This window comes from Gracilinanus agilis, chromosome 1 (genome assembly GCF_016433145.1).
Source record: "Gracilinanus agilis isolate LMUSP501 chromosome 1, AgileGrace, whole genome shotgun sequence".
Taxonomy (NCBI): Eukaryota; Metazoa; Chordata; class Mammalia; order Didelphimorphia; family Didelphidae; genus Gracilinanus; species Gracilinanus agilis.
The window spans coordinates 507297702-507312609 of NC_058130.1; the positions used below are offsets into that span (position 1 = coordinate 507297702).

The 14908-nt window shown below is 34.1% G+C and overlaps 1 protein-coding gene across 1 annotated transcript in view; it reads left to right on the forward strand.

Moving 5' to 3' along the window:
* Nucleotides 1-9002: 9002 nt before the first annotated feature.
* Nucleotides 9003-14908, forward strand: part of LOC123253436 (aspartyl/asparaginyl beta-hydroxylase-like) — a 125459-nt gene continuing 119553 nt past the window's right edge. Inside the window, exons 1-2 of the mRNA XM_044682634.1 lie at nucleotides 9003-9108; nucleotides 13975-14043. Of these exons, the coding sequence (XP_044538569.1) occupies nucleotides 9003-9108; nucleotides 13975-14043 (175 nt within the window). The remainder of the gene's footprint in view (nucleotides 9109-13974; nucleotides 14044-14908) is intronic.

Below are 14908 nucleotides of genomic sequence, written 5' to 3' on the forward strand. Positions count from 1 at the left end.
ATTTCTACTGAATTGTAATATTGCAATAATTTTTAGGTATTACATAGGTAATGGATAATAGCTGTTTAATATGATATGATATGGAAAATTATGAATTCTAAATAAATTAATTTTAAAAGGTAGTTTTTGCTTTATAACTCATGAACATTCATCAGAGAACTATATACTAATGACTTCATTTTTTCAGTTTAATCATTGTTTTTCTCTCAAATATTAAAATGAGTTCTCATGTATATTAAAACAAATACAAATACATTCTGAGATTGATAATGAAATATGTGGCTTGATATTTTATTTCATTCAGTTGGATTTTATCAAGAGGGGCAACTTATGTCATGCTACTATATTTTAACATTGTAATTCATTTGCTTCCAACATATACCTAGTCAACTAAACATTTGTTTCCATTAATTTAATAAGGTTATATACTTGAGGTGTACTTTAAAATCGTGTTCCTCTTTTAAATTTGTTTTTATTTGTGAATTTATTTCTGTCTAAAATATATTTAATATTAGTTATAGTGAACTGAATGTAATTTAATTAAAAACTGGTTTGATTGCTTCAAATTTTTCTTTAGAATTAATTTTTTTGGCATTTCTGTATTAGTGAAATTTCAAGATTCTTATGTGACTACGTTTATAGAGCAGTTTAAAAATCACATTAAATCTGATCATTTCCTGGCTCAGTTTATCCCTTATTCCTTCTTTATACATGGTAATGTCTACTTTGTTCTTCACCTCAACAATAAATCTGTTATTAACTTTGCTTTAAGCCATTCTTTGAGTTATGACAGTGACTGTAACTCTAAAAATAAAAATGTCAACATCAAGGCAAACCTTAATCAATATTAGTTGCAGAATTTATCAATTTTTTTTGAAACTTAAAATGTACTTAAAAAATAAAATTCTTATTTTTTCACTTATGTAGATAAATGATCATTAAAAAGGAAGAATCTGAGCTGGCATAAAATATGATGGGCAATTTTTTAAGGTTGCAGACATATGCTTTTATTTTTTCCCCAATATATTTTAAAAAGTATTTCTAATGTTTATTTAAAAATTTTCTGAGTTCCAAATTCTCTCCCTTCCTATCTCTCTCCCATCACCTGAGAGGGCAAACAATATAAATCAATCATAAATGAAATCATGCAAACAATGTTTCAATATTAGCTATGTTAAAAAGAAAAAGAATGAAAAATGCTTTAGTCTTTATGCTTTATTAGTTTATTTATTTAATATTTATTAGTTCCTTTGTTCTCTCTAGAACTGGATAGCATTTTTCATCATGTGTCCTTTGGAATTGTCTTGGATCACTGTATTGATCAGAGTAACTAAGTCTTTCATGGTTGTTTGTTATTACTTTATTACTTTTATTGTATACGATGTCCTGATTTTAGTCACTTCATTTTATGTCAGTTCATTTATGTCTTCCCAGATTTTTCTGAAACCATTTTGCTCATCATTTCTTATATAACACAATAGTGTTCTATGATAGTCTATTTCTAGTTCAATTTTCTACTGTCCCCATTTTTTCAGTTTCTTTGTAACTCACAATGATCTGTTACTTAGAATCAGGATTTCTCTACTTCACACATTTACTTTATACACATTATACCTCATACACAAGGCTGGTCTCTTAGCCTAGAATCATTTATATGCCACCTTTGAAGATTTTCTGAGTGTTTATATATACAGCATTTTTATCTATTTCATGGGTTGTTACTATGGCCAAAAAATTAATCATTTTGTGGCCAATTTTCCAGCTGATCTTTGGATAGTAGAAACTTGGTCTTTCCAAGACTGTGTATACTTGAACCCTTTCCAGCTTGATACAGTCCATCAAAATTTGCACTCTGCAGTCATGGCATTTAAGCATTCCCGGTTACATATGTGATGATAAGTCTAGGTTATCTGGAAATTAGAGATCCGTAATATAATGATCCATAATATAACAATAATGTGAAGAAACAGACCTAGTTTAAAATGGTCCCCACTTTATGTCCTCATGTTTTCCCTTTTAAAAAAAAATTTAGGCTATCCAGAAAAAGACAAAAGTTGGGCAGCTGATGGTTGTTGTTATTTAGGTATTAAAGAATACTGAAGAAATTTTATTCTGTATTTCAGAGGTGAACTTTTGTACCCCAAGTCCTGGGACTTGGAGATAAGAAACAGGATTGGGTTAGAGAGAGAGAGAGAGAGAGAGTGTGTGTGTGTGTGTGTGTGTGTGTGTGTGTGTGTATGTGTGTATGTACATATATATATGTGTGTGTATATATGTGTGTGTGTGTGTGTGGGGGTAAGTGTGAGGGAATAAATAGAATAGTGTCAAGATAGGTTGACAGTTCTGGTGCTAGGGGAATGGCAGTAGTAGAGGAGAATTGTGAAAATAGGTACATATTTTTCCTCTTGTCCCCTTATCTATTGATATTCTTAGTAAGATGAGAATCTGGGACTGAATTTTGTTTTTAGGAATTATCAAAAGGAGCAATAATCAGAATAGTTTAATAAAGATCTCTTCCAACTGACACCAGTTTAAGTATGACCCTCCAACCAATTCTGAATCCACATCATTATACTTTCTTAAAGTTTATAAATTGTATTAGGCATCATTGAAAGAGTTTCCTGAATACCTTGATGAAATCCATATTTGCTTTGTCCACAGCATTCATGGAATTAGTTTCCCTGATTAATGATAAAGGAATTGAAAAAAAAATAGAAATCAGCCCAAGTCATATCCAAATATGTACATTTCCTTAGGCAAATGTGTTTTTATTTTGAATTTAAGCTCAGTAATCTTTTCTCAATAGTCCTGGCCCATTGTGGTGTGGATATAACCTTGTGTTCTGAGAAGCTCTGTGAGGGCAGATTCTAACAGATGGGAAAGTCTTCATATACAGGCTTGGTGAATGGTTGTTTATATGCTGTCTAGGAACCAATCTTAATTAAATTTAGAGAAATTTATCACTAGACTGAGTGCAGATTGATATTTTCTTAGTCACAACTTTCAAAAAGCATTGATTAGCTTTTAAAGAGCAGCAAGAGCTTTTCAGCTGGTTAAGTAGGGTTGGCCATACCTCTCAAAAGTCACAAATTCTACAACTATTGGAATAAGCTCTGTAAGTATAATGAAACTACTCTTTTCTTCCTCTGTGGTTATATTTAAAAAGGTCTTTCTTTTTCCTCTTGGAAAGTGGCTTATTATGCTGCTTACCAGTCTAATTGAATAAATATTTATTAAGTGCCTAGCATATGTCTGTGCCAGACACTGTACAAAGCTCTAGGGATATACATAATAACAAGATAGTACCTGCCCTCAAGGAGCTTAAAATATAAAGGGGCAGATAATACACAGAAGGCAGGAAAGGGAGTAGGAAGGGATGCAGGGGCATCTTGTTCTGTGGAGTTGAAACCAGGCCCAGCAGAAGAGGCAAAGAGGAGTTAGTTCAGAGTCTACCTTCTACACTCTGTAAAGCAGGAGTCAGCAATGTATGGCTCTTTCTGCAGGAGCCATAAAGTCAATTTTTTTTCAGGCGCTGTTGCAGGAGGGTGCACTGTGAGCACTGTATGGCTCTCACGAAATTACATTTAAAAAAATATGGCATTTATGGCTCTCATGGCCAAAAATGTTGCCGACCCCTGCTGTAAAGGAAGGCTTTGGGATGACTTTGGTACTCAGTCCTCTAGTCCCCTAATTAGAGAGGCTTGGAGTTAGCAGTATGGTGGTGAGTTTAGAGCTAGTTTATCCTGGGAGGGACATCTTGTCTTTCGAGATGAAACTAGGCAGAGCATCAGCATGAACCTGTTGAAATATAAAGTTGCATGATTAAAAAAAAGTCAACTTTGTATTATACTCTTAATGAGAATGGGAAGAATTTTAGGCACATCGATGTATTCTGGCCTTTCCAGGATCTATTATTCTCATAACTTTTAGGTATATCCCTGCAATTCCTGGTTCTTTACTCCTTGATGCTAAAATAATATATAATTTGCTATGTGATTTAGCTACTGTGAAATATGTAATTCTTGATTAAAGAAAAAACACTAAAATATGCAAAAGTATAGGGTCAATAAAATCAGGTTCCATTAAATTTGAAATTAATCTATTATGTCTTACTAGTGCATTTTAACTATTTAATGTGTTAGCTCCTTCCACTTGTAATAAAAATGCAACAAAAATGCAAAGAATATGAGACTACTAAGGAAATAAAAAACTTTTAAACCAAATACAAATAGGTTATTTTATACCTGAAGAGACCTTATCTAGTCCAGCCTTATCATTTTACAGATGAGGAAGTTGAAATACCATGGAACATAAGTAACTTGCTCAGGGTCATACAATTATAAGTCTTTATTTTAAACCATGTCCTCTTTTAGAGCCAGAATGCTTTCCATTAGAACTATACTGCTTTCTCTGAAAATTAATCTGAAAGGCTAAAAATTTTAGCTTGTGAAATGAAGGATAAATATTATTTAAATTTTTTAAAATTCTGAATTCATACATTAAAAAGAAAACTCTAAACAAGCATTTCCATGTACACAACATGATACAAAAGAGTATTGTAGGGGGCAGCTGGGTAGCTCAGTGGAGTGAGAGTCAGGCCTAGAGACAGGAGGTCCTAGGTTCAAACCCGGCCTCAGCCACTTCCCAGCTGTGTGACCCTGGGCAAGTCACTTGACCCCCATTGCCCACCCTTACCAATCTTCCACCTATGAGACAATACACTGAAGTACAAGGGTTAAAAAAAAAAAACCAAAAAAAAAAAAGAGTATTGTATATGAAATTGTGAGTTCATACTTGCTTTTTAAAAAAGTATATAATAAATTCAACATGTTACTTTAAAAACTGTCATGCTTGTCTGTGCCTCTTTCCTTCTGAATTTTCTTCTTTGTGTTTTTAAAACTATTTCATAGGTTCTCATTTTTCTTCTTCCCTTCCCCCTCGATAATAATATTTCTTATATCCTGCAACCCCCAACTTGCTCAGTTCATACAGAAAAAAGCCCCTCAGGTAACAAGCCTAGTCACATCCACACAATGGCCATATCCAAAAGTATATATTTCTTTCCACATCTTGAGTTCTTCACTTCTTTTTTAAGACATGGCTGACACTTCTTTCATGGGTTCTTGGGCATTGTGGTTGAGCATGGCTTTGATTAGGCTTATCTTTCAAAAGTTTTATTGATCATATTTGTGCATATCATTCTTGTTATGCTTAATTCATTCTGCATCAGTTCCTATTTCTTAGTATTCTCCAAAGTTGCGTTGGTTCTTTTGGTCATTTCTTACAATATCATTTCATTACATTCACAATTGATATGAATCCCCTTGATTTCCAGTACTTTCCTTTTTTCTTTTAATATCTGCTTCAGAATCAGGTCTTTTGTCTTATTTGAGGTTATTCTTTCCTTGGTATCATTCTCCTTTTTAACAACTCTTTTTCCTTATTACACTGTAAAGTTTGATATATTTCTACATCAAATTTTGTGTATGTGTATTCTTCACAGACCATCCTTGGACTATTTCAGAGGGAGGTTTGTCTAATTCTCCCCCTCTCCTCCCATTCCTCTGTGTTTGTATGTTTGTATCTCATATGTTCCAATTATCAAAAAAATATTGTTACACTCCCTCCAACTTCTTGCTTTCATCATTATTGTATTTCATTTCTTTCCCCTATTAAAGCCCTCGGAAGAGAACCAAGACATTACTATATTTCCTGTTTATTTTTTTTTAAACTCACTCAATACTTTTTTTAAGACATTGTAGTTCTGAAGGGACACATTTCTTCTATTACAATGTTTATACTTCATCATTGTACAACCCCTCTCCAAATAAATTTACCTTTCTAAGTTTCTCTTGATTTTTATAGTTACATATCAGAAGTTCTTAGTTCTTAGCCTTTTATTAAAATCAGGAATATTTGAGTGTCCTGTTATATTAAAAAGTTCATTTCCCCAACCTCATCCCTATTCTGGTAAGATCATATTTGGTTTTATACAGGAAATTATTCTTAGTTTGACTGGCTCATGTTTGTATGACACACTTGTGAGTTTAATCTGAATTACTAACATTTTTTCCATTATCCTCTTAAACCTAGATTAGAGGGTAGCAAACTATATGTAAGAACTAAGAATGGCTTTTACTTTTAAAAATATTTTAATTTTAAAAAGTAAAAGCCATTCTTAGCTCCCAGGCCTACCAAAAAATAGAACGAGGACAGAATTTGACCTTTGGTTGTAGTTTCTTTGGTCTCTTCAATCAGCAAAAAAACAAATGAAGTTCTGTTTTGAAGTGTGATGGTTTCGGAGTTGGAAATATTCGCACTGAACATTTTAACAATCACCATTTATCTCCTGGTATAGTAGGCATGACTGACTTCAACCCAATTTTGCCTCCAATTGATGCAGAAACTGCTTGTTAAAGAACATCTAAGATGCCTTTAAACTCCCAAGTCTTTCTTTGTCCTGAAATCTCAAATTAAAAGGGTTTGGGTGATGCCTTCCTAATATATGTGAAGATAGAAGTCTAAAACTTTTATTGAGAAGTTGTGTACCCAACCCTGCCTCCACTAGAGAGCTCTGAAAAAATACTTTGTCCTACAGAGCACCGAGTTTATATTGGCTTTCTCTGCTGTAGCTTTTGGCAGAGTACTTTATTATACTCTTAAATGTTTGGCATTTGTATTCTCAATCTTCTATCATCATAGAGGTTGGAACATTGATTATTGAAAGAGGAAATGGGGGTTGGGTCTGCTGTGGAAAGTTCTATATCCTTACACACTGCAGGAATATGGGATTTGTTGCCACTTGTACTATGGCCCTTTGGAATCTATTCGTTATTTTGAAAAATACTTAGAAGTAGAAAAAGGCTCCATGAATAGAAAATGATAGTGATTCATTTTACTTAGCATTAGGTTTTGGTAAGGGATAAAGTAGTTAAATTGAAGTAGGAGGAATGAAGGATCCTTTTGTGCTTTATCAAACTCCTCATAGTTTTTTTTTTTTTTTAAACCCTTATCTTCCATCTGAGAATCAATATTGTGTATTGGTTCCAAGGCATAAGAATTGCAAAAGCTAGAATTTGGGGGTTAAGTTTCTTGCCCTGGGTTATATAGCTTGAAAGTGTCTGGGGTCAGATTTGACCCAAGACCTCCTGTCTCTGAACCTGCCTCTCAATCCACTGAGCTACCAGCTACCTCCTCTTCCTAACTTTTTAAGGTATGTGGTATGTTGTAGGAAGTATATAAGTGTATATATATACATATCTATACACACACATATACATGTATATATGTATATGTATATTTTTCTGTTAGGATAGATTGTTAAGAAATGAAGTATAGAGCAAGGAACAATGAAGAAAAAATTGAATGGAGTAAAAAAGAATTGAAAAGAAAACAAATTAATATGAACTTTTTCTCTAAAATCTTCATTTTAGATGTGCTTATGAAGCCTTTATGAATCCTTTTTTTTCCCCCAAATGAGAAGGGCCTAGGATTCTATGGAGAAACACTGTAATGAGCTAGAAATTGAATGGATTATTCTTACTAGGGAAATTAAGCTTCATGGTTTGAGGGTGCCTGAAGTTTTTGATAGCTTTCCACAACTACCATCAGACATTGGGCCATATGTAAATCTGATTTTCCTTTTTTCCTTCTTCACATTAAAAACAAATTATGCACTAAATGAACTCGAATACATTGAAATTTCCCATAAATCACAGAAGTGTAGAATTGCATTGTGAATTAGAAATATAGGATTTACTTTTTCATATAATAATACAACATATAACACTCAAATTGTATTACTTCTCTGGGATTTCTTCTAGCCTACTTTCTCAGTTTTAGGGGATAAGTCTTATCTCTTCCTGACTTCTCCCCTAAGAAAGAAAATTAAAACCCTTTTATTAAATATGCAAAGTAAAATGAAGTCAAAGCAGTGGTACTTAGAAATGAATCTACCAGTGAAATTTTCTTCACCAATAAAAAATCAAGGTGTCATTAAGAATATTTTCTTTTTCATATTGATGGTGATAATCTTGTTTACAGATATATGCCAGACTTAAAATTGGTGGTTTAACAGCAATAGTCTGCATGATATAGTTTTGTTTTTTAAACATTTCTAGGTGTTCTATGGCTTGCAGTTTTTCATTGGTATTTGAATTGAATTATTCTCTATATTTATTATATCCAATATTTTTGTAATTGAAAAGGGGAGTTGGATATAAAATTGCTATTTTTTTCAGTATTAGATATATAGTAGTACTTACTATGTAATACTGCAGTGACACACTTTGTAGATACTATAAAGAATAAGAGCATTATGATTTTATTTTACATGGCAGTTTTCAGTATATGTCAATATAAACACCAAAAAAAATCATAAGATAATGTATAAAATTTGAACAGCATGTAATTTAAATACATCTGATGTCCTCTATCCAAATTAAAGAGCACTTAAAATTAATTCTTTAAAATTTACTTATGGTGGAAACACTAGACCAGTGATGGGCAAACTATGGCCCGCGGTCCAGATGTGGGCCCCCCTGAAATGCTCTATCCAGCCATGGGACATTATTCCTAATCTGAGGAATACAATGAGTAGGATACAATACAATGAAACTTTGAAAGAGTTGCCTTAGAAACAGACTGACAAATGAGCATTTCCTTTCCTTTGGCTCCCTCTTTAAAAAGTTTGCCCATCACTGCACTAGATAGTACTAATAATAGCTAGATAAACTTCTTATTTTAAATAATATTTTTCTTCTGGCCAACTTAAATGTAACTTTAATTAGTGAAAAAGCGCACATATTAAGAATTGTTTTTACTATTAGAATTTTTACTTGAAATTATACTTTTTCTAAGTGGAGATATTAATTCTTAGAAACTTTTCTAGATAGTCTCTAAGCAAATATTTGAAATGTTAGTGAATGGGTTTTTTTCCTGGTGTAATATATATTTGAGTAAAGTTTTCTATTTTCCACAAAAAGCCAAAGTTAACTTTATGAATGAAAAATGCAGGACTTAAGGAAAAATCTGCCTCAGCAAAGTCAGTCTTTCCTGGACAACCAGAGGACCACATACAGTCAGAAGATCAGGCTGCCAGAAAATCAGGTAAGATTGTCTTATCAATAATCTAACCCCCTCCCCCCCCCACTACCCTCCAGGCTACATTTTACAGTTAGTAAAATAAAGCCCAGACATATGAAAACTGGTTCAATGACATAGAGGTAGTAGTGGTCAAGCTGGGTGTGGAAGAATATCCTAACTGATTCCAATGGAAATTTTACTGGGGCACTCTAAATGCCTAAAACTCAAAATGACTTCTGTCTTAGTTTTGTTACTAAAATTACTTTGAATATACATAGAGAAGAAATTTTTTGGGAGGGTTAAAGTTGTGAGAAAGGAAAATGATAAAAGTCTGGAAAGTTGATGTCTTGAGTTAGGAAGATTTAGGTTTCATTCCTATCTCTGACATATACCTGGCTATGTGATGTTGGGCAAGTCTCTACATCTTTCATATTTACCCAAAACTACAAATTGGTTAACAGATGCTTATTTGCATTCATATAGATCAGGAGGTCATAGCTCAGAATCTCAGAACTTGTGTTTTTAAAAAAGTATTTTGATAAACTTTTCAATATTAATTGTTTTACCTTGTAAACCTATATATTTTATCTTGTAAATCTAAAAACAGGCTTTCCGAGAAAAGGTCTGTAGGTTTTACCAGCTTACCAAAGGGGTCCATGATACAACAATTAAAAGCCCCTGATATAGATGGAATTTGCCAGTCAGGGCATTTATATGTTCTATTTCATGCCTTTCCCTGTCCTTTAGACTTAATATAACACTCCAAAGCTCTTCAAAGACAGGTACTGTGCAGGAGGGTTTTCTGTTTCTCCCTCCCTGGCTCCAAAACCTCATTGGTAGTCTCATTCCTTTCTACCCACATTTAAAATTTGTATTCTTAGTCCTTTACAGATAATAAGCACATACACGTATTTTTGTTTTTTTACCTTTGATGAGAGTTTTCCTACATGGGTGAAATCCCACGCCTGGATAAAAAGAAGAAAGTTACAATATGATAGGCCTGTTGGTCTTCATTTTCCATTGTGTCTGTCTCTTTGTGACCCCATTTAGTATTTTATTGGCAAAGACATTGGAGTTTGCCATTTCCTTCTCCAACTCCTTTCATAAATGAGGAAATGGAGGCAAAAAGAGTTGTTACTTGCCCAGGGTCACATAGCTAGTAAATGTCTGAGGCCAAATTAAAATCTAGGAAGATGAGACTTGCTGACCCCAGGGTTGGCACTCCATCCTCTGTACCACCTACCTGCCTCATGATAGCCCTATAGACTGAAAAATGACTAATATGTTTATGAAGTGATTATTAAGAAATTTGATTTCAACTCTCTTACTGGCAGTTTTAGGTATGACACTATTTGCTGACAGATTTAAGTTTGATGTCACAAAAAAAAAAAAAAGAACTTCCCAACATTTTGAGTTGTTTTAGTGGAATGGGCTCTCTCAAGATGTATTAGTTTTCTTTTGATAAAATAGGGTATAGAAGGGATTCTTGTTCATTTGATATTCTTTCCAGCTCTGATATTTCTTGATCATGGTATTTGATAATTCAGAAATTGGAAAATCATTTCCAATTTGGGTTTTGGATTCAAGAAGAAGGTATCAGTTGAACTGGTTATTGAAAGATGAGAATGGTTTCCTCAAGTGGAGCTGTGGGGAAGGCTTTCTAGATAAAGATAATATGCACAAATACACGTGAACCTAATAATTCTGAGGTTTTAGTGATAGAATCTGTTAAGGCAGCCTTTTCGCTTTTCAATCACTCTAAATTTTTCGATGCTTGGAGTCTCATTCTACCTTTGAGACAAGCAGATTCCATCTTTGGACTAAGCAAAACAAGTCATACTCACCATTAAAGAATTTAAGTCTGGTTACTTTAAACTCATTGAAGCCAGTTAGCTAATCTCATTCTGAAAGGAGATAAATGCCAGATGCTCCTGTATACAGTGCAGTACCTTACTGAAACCTATTGATTTTCCCTGAGAGAGGGAGTCATTTTACTCATGCAATACTCTGAGAAGTCTACAAGAATCTAAGAATAAAAGGGAATTATCAATCCATTTATCACCCGGAAAGTGCTGGGCAGGTGGAAGGATTCAACAGAGAAATAGACACTTACTGGCAAAGTCTGTACAGAAACTCATCTAAAGTGGACAAATGCTTTGCCAATAGTGTTATGGTATCTGAGAAGCAAACCTAGCGGGGACTTACATCTTTCCCCATTTGAAATGCTATATGGCTGACCTGTTTGGCAAGGAAGAGCTCACAAAACCCCATATGTCTCAATGCTGGGATATCCATGGATATTTTCTCTTACATATGCTTTCTTCTCTGACATTGCCACTACCCTCATATTTACACTATTGCAGTAGTCTACTGTTGTGTGTTCCTCAGGCCACAAGTCTCTTCCCTCTTAGCAATTTTCCAAAAGCACAGGTCTGACCATGTCACTATTCCACATTCTTTTTCCCCTTGCTCCCACTCATAAATTCCATTTGTTCCCTGTTACCTCTGGAATAAAATATAAAATCTCTGGCATTGAAAGCCCTTCTTAACCTTCTGTCCTTACCCCTCCACTTAACTTCCAGTCTTCTTTCATCTCCCCATATACTTTGCAGCCTAGCAATACCATTTGGAAAATAAATGCCTCATTAAGACAGTTTGAAAATTTATTATTGATTACTTAGTTAGGACCTCGAAGGAATAGCAGTTAGTTTCTTCTGACCAGAGCAAAGATTACCTGGATTAAGTGAGAGAACTGCGAAGAGTAGTTGATAGATATGATAGCTTACAGAAGTCCATGAACACCAGACCAATGAGTTTAGAATTGATTCAGGAAGCAAAGGAGTGCTCTCAAAGCTTTCCAACAAAGTAGAATCCTTTAGTCTTAAGGGTGGCAAATCTGGTAACGTAGTGAATGAAAGAAAAGAAGATGAATTGTGGGCTATTCCTAGTGTTAATAAGACTCCATTACAGGTTAAGTGGCAGTGAGAAACCAGAACATAGATGATGGATGTTGTAAAAGATGTTAGAGACGTGGAACTTCCAGGAATAGGGAACTTAACTAGGCATGTACATGGCTTAGTGAATTTTTTTTTTAAAAGTAGGTTGTTTTAAGATTTGTAGGCTTGGAGTAAGAAAGACCTAAGCTAAAATCCCAGATCCTTTGTGTACCTGTGTGATGGTAGGCAAGTAATTTAACATGACTGCCTCAGTTTCCTCATCTGTAAAATGGAGATAATAGTAGTACTTCCAGGGTGATTGTGGGGATAAACTGAGATAATATTTGTAAAGCACTTTGAAAAAAACTTCATAAGGCACTATATAAATTCTGCTGTTGGAAACAGCTAGTTGGTTTAGTAGAGAGAGTGCTAGGTCTGGAGTCAGGAAGACCTGAGTTTAAATTCGGCCTCAGACATGTAGTAGAGCTATGTGATTTTGGGCAGAGCAGTTAACCTCTGTATGCTTTGATCCACTGGAAGGAAATGGCAAACCACTCCATTATCTTTGCCAAGAAAACACTGTGGACAGTATTCATGTGAGAGTCAGACACAATTCAACGATTAAACAACAACAGTTATTATTGTCATATTGGGAGTTCTATAGAGGCATGTGGCAAAATCAAGGCTTTAAACTCGGGTCACTTGATGAATTATGGTACTTTTGGTAGAAATAAATGTGGATTTTGAGGTTTTTAACCTTAGACACATCTTAAATTGATAATCTTAATAAAAGGTAAGACAGCCCCACCCCCCCCTTTTTTTGGCTTTTCATTGATCATTTATAGCTGTCCCACATAGTCCGGGAAGAACCATTGTGGATAGCTTCCCCTATTCTATGAGTCCGAAGTGGTGCTGGGGCTTAGATAATGATTCTTTCTAAAACATGACTTTGTTTTGCATACTATAGTTTGTATGTTATTACTTTCTTTTCACCTTTTTCCCCTCCTTAACCATTTATTCCAAACAGTACTTCCTTTTTATCTTTTTGCTGTATACTTATATACAGTAAGGTAGATGTTCATATTATTAGTACTCTATTGGAAAGTATCTTGATTTTTTTAAAAAGTAGGGTAATTTAATTTGGTGTTATATTTGAAGTCTAATTCAAACATGCTAATACAGAATCTGATAATTAAGTAGTTTATTGAAGAGAATTTGAAAAATACATTGTTTATACATTATTAATTTGTCCATATTCTTTATTATCTAATAAAATTAAAGAGTTGAATTTTGGGTAATAATTAAATGTTGAATGTTTTTCATTGCACAAGATGGTGCCCCCAAATTAAAAATTTGATAAGAGTAAAGGAAGTTTTAATTCATTTTCAGAAGTCATAAAAATAAAAAATTTATTTTTGCTGACAATATTGTACCAGTTTTATCAAATTAGCAGATCTTAATCACTTGGAATATCTATTTTCCCTGTGTCTGTCTTTGTGTCTGCCTCTCCCTCTTTCTCTCCCCCTCCTTACTCCCCTCTTTCTCTCTCTCTTTTTTCCTTTCTTTCTCCCTCCTTCCCTCCCTTTCCCTCTCCCTCATCCTCCCTCCCTCCCTATCTCTCTCTGTCTCTCTCTCTTCCCACTCCGTCCCCCCCATCAGTACAGATACAGTTCTATAACCAGGACAACGAAGTTTGAAGTTTAGTGAGTGGCTCAATGTCTTGTGACTTGTACAGACTCACATGTATCAGAGACCTGAACACCAATGACTTTTTGCCTGAGGCTGACTTTATCATCTGTCCCACAAAGCCCCCCACCACCCGGAGGAAAAATGCACATTAAGCTGATATACTTTATTGATTAAAGATTTACATTTTAATTTATATAATTTTGTTTGATAATGGATATTGTGCAATTTTTGAGATATTCTTATTGTTTTTTTTTAATGCTTTTAGAGCATCAGGATGTTGAAAATGAAGTGGAAGAGCATGTTCCATTCACCCTTGAAGAAGCACTGCCAAATGGTATGAATTACAATGTGTCATTTTGTGACCATCATATAAAGGATATGCTAATTGAGACTCTCACATTTGATTGTTTTTATTTTTGACATTATGTACTACAAAATATAATATTTCCTAAACTAATTTGACAATTAAACAACCTGGAGATTTCAGTGTTCTGATAGAACCTCAGTCTGGAGGTATGAAATATCCCATGATAAATGATGGTTGGAGCAGGAGTAAAATGGAGGCAGTCACTTCTGTTGTAGTACATCAAAACTGTTATATGTTCAGTATTTTTGATTTCATGATACTTTAAAAGGAAAATTTTTCTTGTGTTGAAGCTTTTTTCCTTGCTTTCCTGTAAGGCATAATGAATAGAGAACTAGGCTTGAAGCCAGGAAGATCTGGGTTTGAGTTTTGCTTCTGATGTGTATTGGCTTTGTGACCTTCAAGATAGCACTTATCATCTTAGAGCTCCAGGCAGTTCTGTAATGTTGTAGAGAAGGTATTGGCCTTTATTGGAGGGAATTCCCTTACCTGGGAATTTTAACTAGACTAGTGAAATCACACGTGTATTCCCTGACCCTATCCATATCCCTGTTCCTCTTTCTTCATAGCTGTGTTAAGAGAACAATTTGGCAAATACTGTTGAAATGCATTTTTAATTCATAGAATAACAGCATATAGAAGTAGCCACATGGACAGATTTATTTTGATTGTGATACATAGAAAGGCAGTTTGATTTCACTGTTAGATGATTACAGAAATAGGTGTTTTTCTACTCTAAACTTTTGGTTCTTCAACTACACACAGTAATATTTACTTAGAGGCTAGACTTCTGGGATTCTCAACTATTTAAAACTGTGTTAAATCTTGAAGTTTA